The sequence below is a fragment of the Drosophila montana genome, unplaced genomic scaffold (genome assembly GCF_035044405.1).
Source record: "Drosophila montana isolate Dmon_TW-CO22-7 unplaced genomic scaffold, ASM3504440v1 contig_3847_1, whole genome shotgun sequence".
NCBI lineage: Eukaryota > Metazoa > Arthropoda > Insecta > Diptera > Drosophilidae > Drosophila > Drosophila montana.
This window is the reverse complement of record NW_026998719.1, coordinates 243,512-263,466: the sequence shown is the minus strand read 5'-3', so window position 1 is coordinate 263,466 and position 19,955 is coordinate 243,512. Positions and strand designations below refer to the sequence as shown.

Genomic DNA, 19,955 nt, shown 5'->3' with positions numbered 1-19,955 from the left:
TTGTATTTGATAGGTTTAATGAGCCAATTGACTTGTGTGTTTGGCAGCATTAACAATAAATTTAAATAAGCTCAATTTACATGCAGCTGTATATTAATGCGACCCCAACAATTTCTCTGAGAACTTCAAAGGCGTTTGCCAGCAGCTGTGCCTCGGCATTTAATTATGGCCTTTGAAATATACACAAGCCTCAAACGCAGCACAAGTACACAAATACACTGACACTATGTATATATATATATACATATATGTGTGTGTATGCATATCCAAAAAGGATACTTGTGGGCGTGACCCTTGCCACAAAGCACATCCACATGGCAACTGTCGAACTAAGTTGTCGTCGGCTTCGTGATCATCTTGTTGTTGGCCAGCTGTTGACATTTGACTGGGACCTGGCACCAACGAAATGTGCAAACAAACTTCCTCAAGGCTCGGGTCAACAGGGCCGCTTGGCTGCTTCTATTTTGCTAATTAGCCAACAAAAACAACAACAACAACAATTGCAGCAACAAATAGCATCATCCACAAGCATCTAAACTATGCCATACACACAAAATGTGCGCAATTTCCCAAAAAAACAACAACTAAAATTGACCACAAAATTGTGTTAAAGAGTTTGCCGCACACGAAACCAGACTCAAAATCTAACGTGCAAAGCTAAATCGCAGCAGTTGCCCTTTTTTGTTTAATTGCTAATCTGACTCAAGCACCAAACTAAGCTAAACTTTAACTGCGGAACTTTGTGATGTCTGCTTTAAAAGTTTATTTAATTGCCCAAATAAGCGGTTGCTCTTGCTGTGCCCTCAATAATATCACGCATACAACAAGTTGCCGCACTCTTCTTCAAACTCAATCAAATGTAAACAAATTGCGGTGCCACGGTGTTATTTGCAAAAGAAAAATAAGAGTTTAATTAAATAGTAAAATAATCACTTTTCACATATGTGATTTTGTGTGCCGGGTTTAAATTGAATTTATGATTGAAAACGGTTGATGCGGTTTACTACCTAACGCGTTTGAAGAATCAAGCTAGAGAACTTATTGTAAATTTTCTCAATAGATTCCTTTTCTTTCCAAAATTTATAGTATATATCAAAAGCTTATTTATTTCCAACATCCATCTTGACAACATATCTATGCTCCAACTAAGTCTATATTTTTCTATATCTACATCTATCTCTATATTTTTATTTACCACTATATCATAACCGAAATTCACTTTTTTTTCTTTATTGTAGAAATAACTTTTTTTAACATTGATATCAATCTGCAATCAATGCAATATATATATTACTTTTTGTTGGTTTATATTTCACAAAAAAACAAAATAGCAAACAAATTTTTGTTATTCACTTCATGCCACACCAATAACATTTGCAAATTCGTCATGCATTGAATTTATATTTATTCATCATATCTCCATGGCAGCCCGGTACCGCACCCATTCATATTTACCCGCCATACATTTCCATATGGCTCCTCCCAAATGCCGAGCGCATTTTCGCATATCTGTGATGGCGTATTATTTTGGCATTGCTTACGCCCTCTCTCTCCGAGCTAGCCATGTGCATATAAAGTTGTTTTGCCCATTATGCTGTCCACTGTGGCTTTATTAAAAAGTTTACAATGCGCTGCCGTAGCAAACCAAGTTGGAGAGCATAACAAAAAAAAAAAAAGGAAAACAAAAAAAAGGACAGGAAGCCACCCCCTACTAAGTACCACAGACATATCATGAGTGCTACATTTTAGATGGCCAGATGGGAATGCTTAGTGCATAACTCATACGTCATGCTGGCCTACTTAGCATGTGCCGAGCACAAGTTGCTTTTTTCCCCACGTTTTTCCCCACATTTTCCCCATTTTTTTTGTGCTTTGTGTTTTTAGCTGTCCGAAATGCCACTCAGAGCGTTTTAAAATGCCAACAGTTTTCGGCTTATGGTGCTCACATATCATATGACCGTTTAGGGGTTGGTAGTATGAGATGTGCCTCGAAAATGGCAGCGTACTTCGGCCCTAATGAAGCCCCCGGGCTGGCCGCTTTGCTTATCTAATTATGTGCAAATTACGCAGCTAACTGTGCGGCGCTGTTAATTAGTTTCATTTTGATTATAGCGCTCGGTGAATTTATCCTCTATGAGCTGGAGTTTAATATTGTGCTTGACAGCCGTACATGAGAATTGTAAAGGCGAACTTTTTCCCAGCGTCTGTCATTAGCGGTAAATGTTTCTTAATGTGTTGCATGTCAGTTTGCTGCATGTCATTTGCAACCAACGAAAAGTTTGCCAAGCGGTTCCACGATTTACATTTGCCACACAGCAGCTTCGTCATATCTCAATTGCCAGCATTTACAGTGGGACAAATAAGTTGTTTGTCGTGCGATTGTGTGCTCTAATTGTGGCTTGTAAGTTTACAGTTCGACTGTTATAGACGCTAACAGCTTACATCTCTGTCACAATTTATATTCATTTATTTTTAGCCTACACATCTTTTCGTTATCCACCCCGCCAAATCCTCCCCGCCCTGCCCAACTGGCCCAAAAATTGTTGCCTCCACTTGAGCACGCGCTCAAAATGCGTCAACTTTCAACTTTTGCCCCATACAAATCAAGAGATTTGACTTATATTATTATTTGCTGGTTCTATCCTGTTTTCAATTGGAAAATGGGGTATATTGGACTGATGCCATGTCACGTGATTAAAACTTTAATATTTGGTATAAATAGCACGAAAAACATATCAGAAGAAACTGAACCACTTTATGAAAATATATGAGACATTTTATATTATCAATAGAGCTAACAATTATAAATTAAAAATTTAATTTGTTTTATTACCCTTCTTTTTAAACACATCACATGGCAAGATTTAACTCAAAAACATGGTTTAAAGGTTCACGAACCGAACCTCTTGTAGTCCAGGAATTAACACTACCCTATATTTTATATACGATATAGTATTTTGCTAATTAGAAGCTAAGCTCATCTGGTCTGCACGCTTTCCTCGCAAGATGTGGTAAAATATTTTGGCCAAGCCCACTTTTATTTGTTTATCCCTCTTATTACGCCCAAAAGAGCCTAACTCGCAGTCCTGTTCTTTCAACTGCAAAATTGTCACTTGTTTTGCTCGTCCCTCGCAATGTGTGTCTGTGTGTGTCTTTGGGTGCGTCAGTAAGGATTTAACTTTCAGTTGCCACACATTTTGATAGTCACTGGCACATAAACCACTTTAGATTGGCCAAGACACAAGGCAAGTGGGAGCTGCTCGCAGTCGCGGTGTCATGTTAAACCACAAAACAATTTAAGTTGGAAACATTGAAAACTTTTCTATTTGTCCCGAACGAAACGCACAGAGCTAAGCAACAACAAGATGTGACAACTGACTGCCAAAGTTGTCAAAAAAACTAAATGGAAAAATTACTTTAGGCATGCCGCACATGAAATACCCTAACATAGCAGCAATCAGGCCACACTACCCGAAGATCAGGTTACTTTAAGGCAAACAAATTTCTGGTTCGTTCAAAAATGACGGAAATGCATATATATAAACATTCAGTTAGGGTATAAAGAAACAAAAACAATGCAGAAAATTGTGCTTCCAGCCGTCGGCAAAACAAATGCTTTAGAATTTGTGTGCCACATAACAGAAACAATCTCTGAGTAATTTTCCGAAGGAATCGCCTTCAAGTGGGCGGCTCGAGCAGTTTCTTTGGATGTCCAGGCAACGCCCACTGTCAGCCAGCTCCTACTCCAGCCGTCCCTTGTGCTGTCATCATGCAAAAACTTTTACAGCAGCGACTCCAATGCATGAACGACCAAAGCTCATATGCCATATGGCATTGCCTTTCGCTTCAATTGCTTTAACTGTCACCCGGTGCGTATGATTGACATAAGGACAAGATGGGGTCTCTCTCTCTCTTTCTCTCTTTCTCTCGCTGTCATTAGTGCGCCTCTTTTCAAGGAAATATGCTGCATTTTATACGCTTGGACTTTGATTAACTGTCAACTACAGCTGGTCATATTGTGCATTCGCTTTTTCGATTTTTTATGGTTAATTGATCGAACACTGTCGATAAGCACTATATTATTTCAGTTTCAAAACACTAAAACTAGTTGACATATGAACTGGTTTCGGTTTCATACGTTTCGGTTGAGCTACCAAATGGGCTCCTCAAGATTGTTAAGTGGATTATTCATGCTTGTTTTAATATTAATAAGGCATGGTAACTGAACTTTCGTTAAATGAAAATTAATGAGGTTAGCTGCCCGTTGTTGAGAACATTCAAATCGCATATGAAAGCTATTCAGAAAACCATATACGACCCTTGCACTTACCTCTTGAGCCCTATGATCTACTCCAGTCAATAGCTATGCAAGATTTGTCATTCGATAGTTGCTTTAACTAAAACGAAGTAAATAAATTCAAATGAAATTTCAGCACCAGAACCAAACAGTTGGTAAAATTTGCATAAGACTATAGAAATTGTCATCAGCTGACAATCGTATTAAACAAACATATAAATCACTGGATTTACGATTTATTTAATATACTAAATTGAATTTTCTATATCACAAATAGATTTCAGAGACACACACAATGGCCATCTAGAGTAAGTATAACGCCTTGGACTTTAGCCAAGTCAATAATGCATCATAAATAAAATAATGTAGCATTTGCGGTCGCATAATTCATTTTTTAGAAATATGCATCTGACTGGCTCCATGCACACAAAATGCACTTAAGTTACGTATACGCCGCGCGTGACAACTAGCGAAAGTCGTCTCTATACGTACACACAAAATTTATCACTTGTTAGCAGTAAGCGGATTTGGGAGCTTTAAGTTCTACGGCTTATAGCCCGTCTTCTTGGCTGGATGCCAGAGTCAAAAGGGCAGCCAGGCGTTATAATTGTTGTTGTTGTATTTGCATTGATACGCAAAATGCCACAAAAGCCGCATAACCTTATATCAAATAAGGGCTATTGGTTTGGGCTCAAATAGAGCTGCATTACACATTTGTAATGGCAACGCAAATAAAATTCAATCAATTCATTCGCCACTATTTGGCATTTTGTTGTAACTGTAACCGAAAATTCATTTAAATAATTAAAATGTCAGCGTTTGAAATACAGACGAGCATTTGGAACTGTTCATTGTTGTTGGTGCCAGGCGAAATGTGTGTCCATTTAAATAATGCATTGAATATTTAATTAGTTTCATTAAGCTTAAAATATTGCGAGTGCATTTAGTAAAATACAGAAAACACAAATGTCGACTGCGAGATGCCGCAGATCTATTGCCAATTTGTTGATGAGACGAAAAAAATGTAAAAGAATTAAAGTTGTTTTCTTTTGTGTGCTGCTCATATGTAAACCCACAACTAAAATTCATTTTTACGCAATTTATTGTGTACAGGATACAGTGAGATGGCTTTGATGTGATCCCTGCTTAAAGTTTACACAAACTTTTGCACAGCCTTAAGCAAAACTCTGAAGTTTTACATTCCAAAGACCAAGCAGCCAAGTCTCTGCACCCTCACATGTTGCCAGCTCTCTGGTCCCTTTTTATTTATTTTCCTTCTTCCTTTTTTTTTTGGGGGTATTCCTGCTCAAAATTAACAAGTTCATATGTCAATGGTGATAACTTCTTCGCCCCTGTCGCAGTCTCTTGCTGGATTTACGCCCTTATCAGACGCCACACATCACCAGGGGCAGACGCGGCGTATGCGTTATATATGTGCCAGGCAGCTGCCTTAACTGTCGCTCATTTGCATGACTTAGTTGCTGTTGTTATGGTTTGTTGTTGTTGTTGTTGTTGTTGTTGTTGTTGATGTTGTTGCGTTGTTTACTGCTGGCTCACTTGAAGCTCTTATCAAGCGTAGCCAACACTTCATTAATTGTCTAAAATTAGCCATAAAGGAAGCAGCTAGTCATATTGTTGTTGTTAATGTTGTTGTTGTTGTTAAGCTGGTTTTGTATAGTACACGCGCTCTCACGTCGCATCCTGGCACTTATTCTATGACCCCACAGAGCAGCTCCTGCTGACATTGTTATCCACAGCTCGTGGCCAACTCTAGTCAAAAATTGCTCGTTGCCACGGCAAAAAGTGTTTTATTATATCTTTTTGCAGCTGCTTGTTTTTGTTTTTTATATATTTGTTTGGGCCCATTGAAGTGGCCTTTGATTTGCGTTGCCATATTTTATTATTTTTTCAACGCAAAATAAAATAATTTGTGTAAAAGCTTTAGCACCGAGTTGAAGAGAAGGAAATGTCCGCCTCAGCAGCCCAAATAGTTAACCACAAAAGCAAAACAAAATGATGAGGGCAACAAAAATGAACAAACGTAGTGGTAGGTAGACGACCAGCGAATGCACTTTCTCAATAACTAAAATCGTTAAATATTCAAAAGTAGAAATTCAAACAAATTTTTGAAAAAAATAAATTTTGTAAGCTACTTTAAGTACAATTTAATTTTATAATAAATATATACATATACCACATATAGCCTCAAGTGTGCAGCTTTTCCCCATGTTTTATTATCTAATAACAAAAAAAACCTTCCGTAACAAAGGACAACCGACCGATGTTTAGGCCCCAAAGGTTTTTTTTTTGTTTAGGGTTAAGGCAGGAACCGCAGCGGTTTGTACCCTTGGTGACTTTTGGTATTTTATGTCAACAAAACAAGGTTCAAATAGTTGTGGCTTTTATTTCATGCTTTTTTCACCCCCTTTCCATTTGAGGCTTTACCTGTTCTTCTTATTTTCTTGTTTTCCTTTTGTTTTTGGAAGTTTTCAGCATTTTGTGGGCATGGTCGCATTCCGTGCTAGCTGCTATATTTTATGGCCTGTCTTGGGTTAAAGTTTGAAGTTCGAGCTGCTACGTTTTTATAGCTCAACGCTGTCGTCACTGATTGAGCGTGAAGTTGTTAAACTTAAGGAGTGCTAAGTGCTGTGCCGCTGCCCGCTCGTTGCTCGATTATGGCCAATAAAACACGCATGCCGGTCGGACCGCTAGGCGGCGGACCGATGGGCGGCGAGCGGCAAACAAAGGCTAAAAAATTATATAAATCCAGCCATAGGCAATAGCCAACTTAAAAAATACTGGACACAAAGGTGCACGGAGTTGTGGGTGTATAGCCGAATGGCACGCCATGGAGTTGGGTTTATTTATTTATGAGCTGTGGGCTTTAAGCTGGTCTGACATTGCAGAGATTACTGTAACACACAAGCGGCATGGCAAGTACTAGGCGGCGCTTGCAATTGGACCTAAATAAATTGGTAACCATAAAAGATATATATTTCTTTAAAAGAAAAAAGTATTTTAATAAAACATTAATCGGCTTTATACTGAACGTTGCGAACTTTGTTTATAGTTCCTTTGAAGCTTTAACTTGTTGAGAATTGTAAGCGTCAAGCAAAGCAAAAAGTGAGGTAGGCAAAACAAGAATCTACTTTCTGGTACATAAATAGATATAATCGTGAAAAACGCTATGCAGACAACCTGCTCAATCTTTGGTAATTATTATTTATGCAAAAATAATAACATTCACTGACCTCGAGCTACAGAAAATACAAAAGGTGATATATATTTCAATGATTTATATTTCATTTTATTCCTAATCTTTGTATGTGTTTTTGTAAGCTTTGAAAATTAATTTGATATATTATCAGTATTATCTGCATAAAGCAAACAACTCATTTAATTTGCTCTGCTAGAAATATGAAAGAAAGAAAATCACATAAATTGTTGTACATCTTGCTATACGCCGTATTTAAGCTATCAATATGCTGGGCCTGTGGTGCAGCTCCGGGCTGTAGCATGCACTGCATCGATGTTGTTTGAAGCGTAATTGAAATTGTCAATGGTAGGACGCGGGCGTATAACGAGCACAGCTTGATGCATTTCCGTGGAAAAGGCAGGCGACATTCTGACCGAACAAATGGACATAATCAACTGGCCAAAGGCAGGCAGAAGGACGCGCCCAAAGAAGTGCACAGCAATAACGTAATGATCATTCAATTAATTGGTCTGCAATTGAATAAGTTGTTTTGGTATCACACACGGCTATCCAGTCGCGATTTCACATTAAGAAGTTTCCAGGAATTATAATTTAACTGCATGCTTTTTGTACGTAAAACTTTTACAGTGCAATCGACTGCACAATACTCTGTTCGCTGTGTAAAAGCTGCCTAATCGTATCGAATGCACTGAATTTAAAATTGTGTCCTGTGCAGGATATTTTTTCAATCTTCAAGTCTGCCAAATTTAGTTAGCCGTGACTCTCGAGTTTCCTGCTGCCTGGTATTCATTCCAATTTGCGTACAAACAGTCACTAAGTCTATATTCTTTTGAGAACAAAGTAGAAATTATATTTATAGGAAATGCATTTCCCGGAATGAAGCTTCTCTAACATCTAAAACGTTATATATGTTAGTTGCTTGTCGTACAATACAGAGAAAACAATTGTTTTTTCCATTGAAATTTAAAGTTAAATTTATTTATTAATAATAAATGTATACATATATAATTTTTACAAGTTCGTAAAGCTACTCAAAAGTTTTCACCACATTTACCAAGTTTTTATTTGAAATATTCTTGTTATGATCGGAAATAATTTTCGTACATACATATATCGTATCAGATTCTAATACAAGGTAATCTCTCTACATATACATACATACATTTATATATATATATATTATTTATGGATCGCCATTATCATTTTATATATATTATCAAGCCATACTTGGATTTAGTGTTTTTCTTTTCTCGTTTTTTGTGTTTTGTTCAAATTCCAAAACATATTACAAAGCAATCGAAAAGTGTTTATGGTTTATATATATATATATATAGGATAAATAAGTGAAGTGTTAATCAGATGGTAATTATTGGCTATATCTGGCTGGCTTAAATTATCATACAGTTTAGGACCTATAAGCGAAAAAATTTAACAAACAATTGTGGCTAACATATAAAAAAGAACTAAAGAAAGAAAACGAAGAATTATTTAACTTGAAAATTTGAAGCGCCTGCCCAAGCTACTTCGGTTTGGGTCTTCGATTGTGGCATCAACTCATATGGCTTGCTCTGGCTGTAGCGTATGAATTAAACAAAGATATATCAGCAGAGACTCCATTATAAACATGCACATAAAGTAGACGTAACCCTAGAGCAGCTCCTCGTTGGCATCAACAATCAGTGGGCGTGGCAACTGCTCTCGACGCCGACGCGCATGCAGAGCCGCTTGCTCCGCTAATTCCAGTAATGGCTCCTCGTTGCGCACCCCAAAACCGACTACGCCGCCATCTTGTGCTTGCGCCAGCTGCGCCTCCTCGGCCTCTTGGCGTGCCTTAAGTTCTTGAGCAGCGGCCGCTTGTTGAGCCTTCTGCTTCTTGCGATGCTCATAATTGACCAGACGCTGACCCACTAGATATTTGTCTACCTTGATCGACAGATAGAGCTTCTTCAATTGCTTAATCTGGAAGAGCACAAAACAAACGCTGCCCACAACAATGAAGCTTATGGGATAAACCATTAAAGAGATGTCCAGGCGAGTGTACGGATCGGTAAAGAATATGGGCAATATCGAATGGCCAATAACATAGGGTATAGCCAGGGCGAGTCCAAATGTTGTCACCACCGGCACAGCCAGATCACGCATTACAAATTTCAAATCGAAATCTCGCAGTCCATCCGTATAGGCGCGTTCCAGTGCTCGCTTTAGATGCCAATCCGGTCCCATTAGAGTGAGTGCTATGGCAATTTTGGTATACAACACGCCCAATGCCCAATCCTGCCACAAAAAGTGTATAGGTGTTTTGCGCGGTTTCACACGCAAAGGTATGACCATCACCAGCTCCAGCAGTAGTCCAAACAGCAACGGCACCAGAACAAAAATGCCCAGCAGCGTCAAAACTGGAAGCGCGTATTGCAGTGCGACGCGAGCCCAATGCTTCAGCTTGTTGACAATTGCGGCGCGTCCCTGGGGCAGAAGCGTTACCACTACAGCAACGCCACGTGACACAATCCAGCATAGATAGCCGCCAATTTCGGCCGTGTAGAGTTCATGGGGACGTAGCAAACGCTCGTTTTTGCGTGCCGCCTCTGGATCTGCTGCAGGCAAGTCAGCCGCCAATTGCGGAGGAGCCTTGTCACCCGGCTGACCCGTCCAGAGCATCATCAGACGACGGCCTATGTAGACGGGCACAGTAAGTATCAACATGGCGGCGCACACAATTGACAAGCACATCAGCGAGAGGAGCGCGCACAGGCGTAGGGAAAAGAATGTGGGACGCTCGTATGGTTGAAAGCCGATGGGCACATCACGTTGCATTATAGCCTGGTGAGCGGCAGCCAAATTTCGTGGTTGAGCTGGCTCCGGCACTGGAGCTGGTGGCGGCAGTGCAGCGGCAACGCCAGGCGCTTCCGCTGGCTGAGCTGCTGGTTCGGCTTCCTCGGCAGCTTGTGGCTCCGGTGCGGGCAGCAAATAACTTCGTATGCCAAGCAGCCAGGCCACAGCCGTGCACCAGATACGCAGTAATCCCTTCAGCCAAATGCGTGTTTGGGTTTGCTCGAAGAAGCCGGGCAGCACAATCTGTCAAGGCAAACATGTTACATTAGAAGTAGAAGCCACATCGATGTAAGGATGTATTACCCACCTGTAGCAAAAGCAGCTGCAAGCTTAGATCATTTACCTCCGAGTCGCCGCTTAGGGCATAGGGTAAGAAATTGGGCCACAGCACTTGCAGTATACGTATTGGCAGCCAGAGCATTAGCAGCACGGCAAAGCCAAAGATCATCGCCGATGCAACTAAACGGCGTATATGACGCACAATGGGCACATGAATCATTTCTTGTATGGGACTGAAATCGGGATCGTTGACATTGCGAAAGATCCAAAGGACACCGGGACGCAGCACCTCGCGCAGCAGCGATATAAAGGCGGCAAAATAATAGACGTACACCATGCCAAACATCCAGTGGACAAAGAGCGATGTGCCCGGTGCAGCCTTAAAGCTGGTCTTACGATCTTTAAGGCTGGCATCGAGCAACGGCAGCGAGCATATGTCCAGCCACCAGCCGCAGATTAGCGGCAGTACGCCTATCTCCACCACAGACAGCAGCGATACCTTCACCACAATGTAACAGAGTCCAATGAACCAGCAGATGCGACGCAGCCGAAAAACGCGTGCAAAGAAGTGCAGCACTACCAGCGTCAGTCCGATGCAACAGTATCCAAAGAGCGTAGTAATCAGTCCATGAAAATGCAGCAATGGCTTTTCCGGCTGCAACAGATCCATGGAGCTCAGTATAAAGTTTCCCACGCAATACGGGCAAAAGGCGAACGTAAAGATGAACATGGTGTTTAGCGAGATTATCCAGAAAACATGCTCTAAGAAGACCAGTGAACCATCCAAGCCAAGTAAACGCTCCCAGGTTAGCTCTTCGGCGGCCCGATCCCAGTCCATGGGATTCCAGTTCTGTTCATCGTTGTCTGCATCAGCAGCGGCAGCAATGCCGCCACCGGGGGCGACACCTGCAGCGGGCACAGCCGCTGGCTGTGGAGCATCGCCTTCGTTGTCAGCCGGATCAGCCACTGCTGGTGCAGCATTATCCATTGGCACATCCTGCGGTGCGTCACCGTTGTTATTATCATCTTGAGCTGCATCTGGCTCAGCTCGCGCAACTGGCGCAGCTCGCGCAACTGGCGGTGCGGCCGCTGCGGCAACAGCAGGCACAGCTGGAGCAGCCGCTGCTGCAGCCGGCGCCTCGTCACGCTCGAGCCAATCGGGTCCGCCACCATGGAGAATTTGCTCACGCAACCAGACCAGGCCAATAAAAGACAATAGCGTACAAGTCACCACAAAACAGCCACGAAATGCATCCGCAGCCAGATTCTCCATGGAGAAGATGTCAAACGGCAGCGAGAGAATCATATCGAATGAGCTGGCCCGAAATAGATAGCGATAGGTACGATACGCCGATAGAGGCACCACACCAAACCAGGCCATGCCCACCAGCGAGTAGTGCAGCCAGCAGCGTGCGCCCTCCAACACCGCGGACATCAGACCCATGAGCACATCGCGCAAAGGTAGAACTCGCGGCATATCCGGTGCATAGATGGGCTGAAAACTGAAACGATGGCCGCACAGCTCACAGTATTCCTTGTGCGAGTAACGCATCCATTGCATTAGGCAATCCTGATGTATGTATTTGATACTTCCCGTGCAAATGCAGGGATAGAAGAGCGGGCGATCTGGCAACGCCTCGCAGCGGCAGACGCGACAGATGTCGCCCTGCGAGAGATCATCCATCTTGCTACGTCTGTTGTCCTCTACTTTTCGTCGTCTGCTGCTTCCACCTTTCTATAGCTATTGGCCATTTGCGCAGTTCAAGAGGTGCTCACGAATTGCACCCAGAATCCGTTTAACGTGTTTCGTGGTAGAAACGCACAATTTGCACTTGCACACGTTTCGAAAACTGTCAAACAAACCGTCGAAGCAGAACTAACACTTGAAATTTGATTTTAGTGTACAATCAAATCAATTGAACTTTTGATATTACAATTTTTTATGCCTGACGCGAATACGTGTTACAGTATGTGTCCGTGCGTGTGTATGTGTGTGTACGTGTGTTGGTATTTTAAAAAGTTTGTACCTTTAAGGTATTCTTGTAAATAGAAACTTTGGTATTTTATACTCCAGTTAAGGTCTTTTTAATTTCACATGCAATGTGTAGTGATCTATGAAGACTTGATTATTAAACAATAGGATATTCTTTTCAAAGCTGTTTTGATGAATAACAGCAAACTTTTCGACTGTATCAAAACAAAAATTTGAAATAATCAAAATGTTAGTGTGTATGGTGGATTAGTGTTCGCTTCGTAAATCTGCAAGAGTATTAAAGCTCCGGCTCCGGTTTCCAAGAACGTTTTTAAGCTTAGTGTATGAACGCCAAGCATTTTTAAATTAACCTCTAGTGGTCACACTGGTCAACAACAAAAATAAAACAGCTGTTTCGTAACTGTTGGTAACGCTGGCACTTTAAGCAGCGCCGTCAACTATAGTATAAACTCTCGTAACTTTTAATCTGAACAAATTGCAAAATGCAAAGACAAATATTTAATGTGTTTGGAAATGTGACGCGACAGGTGCGTAGCAGTCAGCGTGCATTCTCAGTGACGCCGAAGAAAAGGGAAATCTTCAAAGTACAGAGCTCAGAGGACTTTGACAAGAAGGTGAAGAACAGCCAGGAGCCCGTGATAGTGGACTTTTTTGCAACGTTAGTAAAGCACATTCTTGTCAAAAGATTTCTATACCAACATTTCCCTCTATAGTTGGTGCAATCCTTGCAAACTCCTGACCCCGCGCATAGAGACCATTGTGGGCGAGCAGGCGGGCTCCATTAAACTGGCTAAAGTTGACATTGACGAACACAGTGAGCTAGCGCTGGATTACGATGTGGGCGCCGTTCCCGTGCTTATGGTTATGCAAAACGGCAAGGAAGTGCAACGCATGGTTGGACTTCAGGATGAGGACAAGATACGCGCCTGGGTAGCCACGGCGGTCAAAAATGCGAAGCAGTAGAAGTACTCCCTTTGGCATCATAAATGTTTCTAAGCTTTAAACTTGTTTTACTCAACTAATATGGGTTTTTCAAAATAAATGTTATTATTCGTTGCAAACTACTTAAGCTATATATAACTTAAAAGCCTAAATAGAGTACCAGCCCGGTGTACCGGGTCGCTTCTTGTTGCGCTCCAAAAACTTGCGAAAGCCCGCCTTCGACTCATCCATTGACTTTTCGTCCTTCTCCTGTTGTTCCGCTTTATTCGCAAAAAGATCCGGAAAAGTAAATGCTTCGGTTTTCGGCTGCAAAAAGCAAAAATTATTTACCTGCAACTAAAGTTTTTAGCCTTAGTTCAGCCTGCTCACTCACCATGGTTACATAAGCCAATTTAACGTCGTCTTGTTTGGTCACATAGCCGTAGGTTTGATCACGTTTGGTCTCGCCAAGCGCAATACGTGTACGAACATCCACCACGGGCACTTTGTAAATCTTTTCCAAATAGTTTTTCACATCGTGCTTGGTCATTTCCGTGGACACGGCAAAGGTAACAATATTTGCCGGCTGCTCCTCTGTGGGTCGCACCAGCTTCATCCAAAAGTTGGGCAAAAAGACGCGCAACTGCGGATTGCCACGTTGATAAATAGGATACCAGCGCGTGGACATAATTCACAGATTGTGTGTTAATAAAAAATATCAATAATAAAAAAACTATACTCGAACAACAAAAGCGAGTCAGCTGTTTTGCCTGGAAAATGTATCAAGCTCCACAGCAAAAATGCACCAAAAAATCCCACACACGTGTTGTGCACAGCTGATTTGGCAACACTAACAACTCGATTTCAAAGTGGAATTTGTTGACATGGTGAAACTGAAAAAGAAAACAGCGAATGCACCTAAGAAGCCGCTCAGCCGCAAGGAGCAGCGCAAGCTGAAACAGGAGACAAAGAAAAACAACAAGAGAATCTACCATGCGGACAAAACAAATGGAGCGCAGCGCGTAGCAGAGGCAGCAGCGGCTGCGGCTTTAGCAGCGACAAAGACAAGCAAAAAGAAGAAAAAGCCAAAAAAGAAGCAGCTGAAGCCCGAGGAAATGACTCGAGAAGAACTGCTGGGGGGCGAAGTGAATGAGGATGATGATGAATCTATAGCCTCCGATTTTAGTGATGCGGAGGTGAATGCTCGCCTGCCATTAGAACGTAAAGTGGAAACATACGAACCCCTAGGCAAGAAGCCCAAGAAACACGCCGGGATACAGCGAGCCGACGAAATGGAAGTACGCAAGCGAGAGCTGCGCCAGCAAAAGGAGCTAGTTAGCAAATCGCGAAAGCAGCGAATGAAGCAATTGAAGCTAGAAAACGTGGAGGAGGATAAGGAAATCGCCAAGCTGGAGAAAAAGTTGAAGCTAAACAAAAGCAAGGACAAGAATCGTATGGTTCGAAAAATGTTCAACGACGGATTGGACTATCTGCTCGACTTTGTACTTGACGATGAGGAGGAGAAACAAAAATGGGAGGAAAAGCAGCGTCGAAAAAAGGAACTTAAAGAACAGCAGGAAAAGGAGGAGGCAGGCATGTGGAGCGAAGAAGATGAGCCAATGTCAGAGGCAGACAGCGATCTGGACGAAAACGAAGGACCGACGGATCCAAGTGACATGGAAGAGGACGAAGACGATGATGAACTAAGATCCAATAGTGAAAACGAACAGACAACAGAACAAACAAAATGTATGCATTGTAGTGTCAAATATTTATTTTACCAATTCAATTTAATCAATTTTTACAGACAAGGAGGACATTTACGGACGACGTCGCGATGCCGATGGCAATATTGTGCCCGACAATGCCGAGGTGGACTCAAAAGGTTCCGGCCAGAAATACATACCACCACATCAACGGGCGCTGCTTGCTGCCAGCGAAGGTTCCAATGCCCAACAGACGGAACAACTGGCGCGCTTGCAAAAACAATGCAAGGGTATGCTCAATCGACTGTCTGAGGCGAATCTTCATAAGATTTCTAGTGGCATCGAGACGCTCTACATGAAGAATTCCCGATATAACATGAACGAAACGCTGACAAAACTCCTACAAGAGGCGCTGCTGGGACGCGCTCGCGCCAACGAGCGCATGGTTCAGGAGCATATGGTACTGCTGGCTTTTCTGCATGCGCATATTGGCAGCGAGATAGGCGCGCATTTTCTGCAAACCTTTGTTGAACAATTTGATGGCTATGTCAAGGAGATTAACGCACTGGAAGTGGATGATAAGCGACTGAACAATCTGGTTCTAATCCTGTGTTACATGTACATCTTTAAGATCTACGAGCAGCGCTTATTGCTGGAGCTGATTGCGCGACTTGCGGGAAGCCTGTGCGAGAAGTCAGTTGAATGCCTGTTGCTAATTTTCCAAACGGTTGGATTTCGTTTGCGCAAAGATGATCCTCTGGCCTTTAAGAATATGATGCAAAACGTGCAGTCGCAAATCGCTGCATCTCCGCTAGAGTTAAAGGATAATCCGCGCCTGCGTTTTATGGTAGACATTCTGAACGCTGTGAAAAACAACAACATGAGTAAGTTGCCGCAGTATGATCCTGAACTGGCGGAGACACTCCGCAAGCGCCTTAAGGGAATGCTTAGAAATGAACGTTATGTTGTTACGCTGAATATCACCCTGGAAGATTTGCTGCGGGCTGATAAACTAGGCAAATGGTGGATTGTGGGCTCAGCATGGGCGGGCAATCTGGCCGAAATGGGCACCGCCCAGGCAGAGCAAGAGAAACAGCGCCAGCAACCAGGAAGTGAGCGCTACTCGGAAAAGCTGCTAGAGCTGGCCAAGAAACAGCATATGAACACCGCCGAGCGACGTAACATATTTTGCATCATCATGAGCGCCGCCGACTATGTAGATGCATTCGAAAAAATTCTCCATCTGTCACTGAAAGATCAGCGAACTGTTGCATATGTGATAATACATTGTGCACTCAATGAGCGCCGTGCGAATCCATACTATGCGCATCTGGCATTGAAATTCTGTCAGTATAATCGCAAATTTCAGCTGGCCTTTCAATTTGCCAGCTGGGATCGCATCAACGATATTGAAACGCTATCGAAACTTCAAATACGCAACTTCGCTAGCTTCCTGCAGCAGCTGATACTAGCATCGGGTCTTCAGTTATCTGTGCTGAAGGTTGTGGACTTTATGCAATTACACAAACTCAGTTTCTATTTTATGCGTGAAATTATGACGCGTCTACTGCTGTGCAACGAGGAGAGCCAACTCTACCAGGCGTTTGAGCGCATTGCGAAGAATTCCAAGCTGCAGCAGTTCAAGCAAAGCATCCGCTTGTTTATGCAGCATTTTATGCTTGAGAAACTGGAGGAGCACAAGGAAGACCAACAACAGCTGCTCCGACAACGCATTGAGCATCTGGACAAGCTATTGGCATACGTGGATTTATAAATAACATGTTTTTTCTTTTGTTTATTAAACCCTAAATATTAACAAGAACGCATTTTTGCTATATTCATATCAAAACTAGAAACTAATTCTTAATCGAAACTTTGCAACAGGTTACGAGCGCGTTGATACCGTGTTGATTCTACAATCGCCTGACGCTCCGCCTCCTCTTCGAGCTGTTCACACTGTTTGTCCATTTCTTGTATGGCATCCTCGGCCAGTTTGCTAATGATTGCCTTTGCCGCGCCCTTTGAGCCCGCTAGATACTCCAAAGCAATGGGCCAAATATCTGCGCCAACCTTTTTCTCATCGAAGGCCGTTTGTTGTATGGAAATTTGTCGCAATTTTTCAAACTTCCAATCTTGCCTACTGTCCCGCCACTTGCGTAGGTACTCCTCATTGCGCTTGGCTTCTTTGTCGGCACTCTGATCTTTTTGTGTCTCTAGCCGCTGCAAGTGTTTCTGTTTTTTCTTTTGTCGTACCGTAACAATGGCATTCGAATTCTCGGGCTTGGTCGCCTCCTCCAGTTGTTCCGCTGTGGGCATGTCATCTAGCTCATCATCTGTGGCGGCGTCTTCCTTAATTTCATCTGTTTGTTTGCTGCGTTTCTCTTTGATGGCACCCTGCTCCGCCTGGATCTTGCGCTTGGACGCCTTGGCTGCAATCAGAAACATGTTGAATAATACATTTGTAATAAAATAAAATAAAAAATTTGCTTACTTTTACGGGGCAGCTGTTCCTTCGCCTGGGCTTCCGCTGCCACCTGCTCCTCCACAATTAAACTTTTGTTGGCCACTTCGTCGTCGCTTCCCGCTGGCTGCGTGTCATGTTTACGTTTTTTGGCCTTACGCTTTTGCTTCTTTATTTCCAGTTCGGTACGTGCCATATTTATTGTCTTTTTGATTTTTCTTCCAAACTTATTTTAAATTATTTTACTCGTTTCATGTGCTCTTTGTTGTTTTTGGACCCAAAATCGCGCACAGCCAACTTCACGTGAGCAAGAACTGCGCGCGGCCAACTTCATTGCGGTCAAAATTGCGCGCAGCCACGTTCAAGCGAACAACAAATTGCTTGCAGCAGAAATGCTTAGATTGTTTAGAAACAAAATTTAATCTTATCGGCGCTGCGCGCGTACATTGTGCGCCAGTGATAGCTAATGAGGGAATCAGAAACACGGAACTTATCACAATGCTGCTGCTGGAGCTGAAAATTCTAACGTTGAACATTTGGTGCGTTGAGTTATATATGTTTTCTCAATTTGGTCACGCGCCTGGAACTAATTCGCCTTGGCGTTTGTTTGCGTTGCCAAAATCAAATTATAATTACAGGGGTATTCCATTTGTCTCCCGTGACCGTGCGCCACGTATCGAAGCCATATGTAAGGAGCTCAGCAGCGGCCAGTTCGACATCGTGTCCCTGCAGGAGGTATGGTCACAGCAAGATAGCGAGCAACTGCAGCAGGGCACGGCAAGTGTATTGCCGTATTCCCACTACTTTCACAGCGGTGTCATGGGTGCCGGGCTGCTGGTGCTCTCCAAGTATCCAATTTTGGGCACGCTGTTCCACGCCTGGTCCGTCAACGGCTACTTCCATCGCATCCAACACGCCGACTGGTTTGGCGGCAAGGGTGTGGGTCTCTGTCGCATCCTGTTTGGCGACCAAATCGTTCACCTCTATAACGCGCATCTGCATGCAGAATACGACAACGACAATGATGAATACAAGACACATCGTGTAATTCAAGCCTTTGACACGGCCCAATTTATAGAGGCTACTCGCGGCAACTCGGTGCTCCAAATATTGGCGGGTGATCTCAATACACAACCTCAAGACATTTCGTATAAGGTGCTGCTCTATACCTCTAAGATGACAGACAGCTGTGCCTCGGACTCGTTTCGCACCAACGAGTGTGGCAGGAACTCGTACACATCGAAAAGTGCGCTGGCCAAAAATCCGCTGGGAATACGGATTGACCACATATTTGTAAGGGGCGCAGATCATATCAACGCGGAGATTGTCGAATATACTCTACCATTTCCGGAACGCGTACCTGGCCAAAAGTTCAGCTTCTCGGATCACGAAGCTGTGCTGGCCAAGTTAAGACTAATCCGTTTGCCAAAAGAAACCGAATCAGATGAAGAGATAACCGTTAATACGGAGCATGTGGAGTGCAATCTTTTTGAAGAAGTGTGTGCGCTACAGGATCAGGGCGCCGGGGATGCGATTAAAGAAGATGCTCATGCCACTGCTTCTGCCACGAACGAGAACAATAGCTCTTCGATCAATGCTCACCACTTGCCTGCTGCACGCACGGCAGCGTTGAACGAGGCACTGGCTCTGTGCGATGCTTCCTTGCTGCAATTAAACACCGACCGCTTATTATATTATAGTGCAGCAACTGTTCTGTTTGTACTGCTAGTTCTGCTCGTTGAGTATGCACCACCGGTGGGACTAAAGACCATTTATCTGTTGCTCAAGTTTATTGTATTTGGCGTAATACTATTTTGTTTATTTATGGCTTCCATTTGGAACTACATTGAGCGCAATGGCGTGCTACAGGGCAAGAAATCCATGGAGGTGATGTTGCAGCATGCACAGAAATATGATTACTTTTATTGATGTAAGCCTTATGTATTCCATATGACAGTAGGAAGCTCAAAGAGCATTTAATATATAGCCCAAGAGCTATGTTTATACATCTATGTATCTCGAGTAAGCTAAAAATGTAAGCTCTGCCTCACTCAATGCAATAAAGCGGTCTCTGTCCCCTTTTCAAATTCAAGCAAAAAATTAAATTAGTACTTATATGCATCTTAAGTTTAAAATTTAAGCGCAATACATTAAAATAACTGCTGTCCCTTTTTCAAATTCAAGTAAGAATAAACGTTAAGAGAAAGTTCATTTATTAAAACTCTGATATCGATAACCGCTTATCGATA

At 42.7% G+C, this 19,955-nt stretch overlaps 6 protein-coding genes across 6 annotated transcripts; 3 read left to right on the top strand and 3 right to left on the bottom strand.

Moving 5' to 3' along the window:
• Positions 1 to 8,820: 8,820 nt before the first annotated feature.
• Positions 8,821 to 12,733, bottom strand: LOC135438199 (E3 ubiquitin-protein ligase MARCHF6). The gene is made up of 2 exons (XM_064696421.1): positions 10,654 to 12,733; positions 8,821 to 10,589 (listed from the first exon to the last, which is right to left on the bottom strand). Exons 1-2 carry the CDS (start codon positions 12,307 to 12,309, stop codon positions 9,162 to 9,164), a joined length of 3,084 nt encoding a protein of 1,027 aa, XP_064552491.1. The 5' UTR covers positions 12,310 to 12,733; the 3' UTR covers positions 8,821 to 9,161.
• A 213-nt stretch (positions 12,734 to 12,946) lies between these two features.
• On the top strand, positions 12,947 to 13,682 carry LOC135438206 (thioredoxin, mitochondrial). Its single transcript, XM_064696430.1, has 2 exons — positions 12,947 to 13,276; positions 13,332 to 13,682. The coding sequence occupies exons 1-2, from the start codon at positions 13,101 to 13,103 to the stop codon at positions 13,579 to 13,581; spliced, it is 426 nt and encodes a 141-aa protein (XP_064552500.1). The 5' UTR covers positions 12,947 to 13,100; the 3' UTR covers positions 13,582 to 13,682.
• mRpL23 (mitochondrial ribosomal protein L23) lies at positions 13,643 to 14,288 on the bottom strand. The gene is made up of 2 exons (XM_064696429.1): positions 13,934 to 14,288; positions 13,643 to 13,866 (listed from the first exon to the last, which is right to left on the bottom strand). The coding sequence occupies exons 1-2, from the start codon at positions 14,225 to 14,227 to the stop codon at positions 13,708 to 13,710; spliced, it is 453 nt and encodes a 150-aa protein (XP_064552499.1). The 5' UTR covers positions 14,228 to 14,288; the 3' UTR covers positions 13,643 to 13,707.
• An 83-nt stretch (positions 14,289 to 14,371) lies between these two features.
• Positions 14,372 to 17,067, top strand: LOC135438200 (nucleolar MIF4G domain-containing protein 1 homolog). Its single transcript, XM_064696422.1, has 2 exons — positions 14,372 to 15,288; positions 15,347 to 17,067. Exons 1-2 carry the CDS (start codon positions 14,424 to 14,426, stop codon positions 17,017 to 17,019), a joined length of 2,538 nt encoding a protein of 845 aa, XP_064552492.1. The 5' UTR covers positions 14,372 to 14,423; the 3' UTR covers positions 17,020 to 17,067.
• LOC135438203 (uncharacterized protein C7orf50 homolog) lies at positions 17,013 to 17,902 on the bottom strand. Its single transcript, XM_064696427.1, has 2 exons — positions 17,737 to 17,902; positions 17,013 to 17,674 (listed from the first exon to the last, which is right to left on the bottom strand). Exons 1-2 carry the CDS (start codon positions 17,900 to 17,902, stop codon positions 17,109 to 17,111), a joined length of 732 nt encoding a protein of 243 aa, XP_064552497.1. The 3' UTR covers positions 17,013 to 17,108.
• A 197-nt stretch (positions 17,903 to 18,099) lies between these two features.
• nSMase (neutral sphingomyelinase) lies at positions 18,100 to 19,917 on the top strand. The gene is made up of 2 exons (XM_064696426.1): positions 18,100 to 18,245; positions 18,345 to 19,917. The coding sequence occupies exons 1-2, from the start codon at positions 18,205 to 18,207 to the stop codon at positions 19,633 to 19,635; spliced, it is 1,332 nt and encodes a 443-aa protein (XP_064552496.1). The 5' UTR covers positions 18,100 to 18,204; the 3' UTR covers positions 19,636 to 19,917.
• The last annotated feature ends 38 nt before the right edge of the window (positions 19,918 to 19,955 follow it).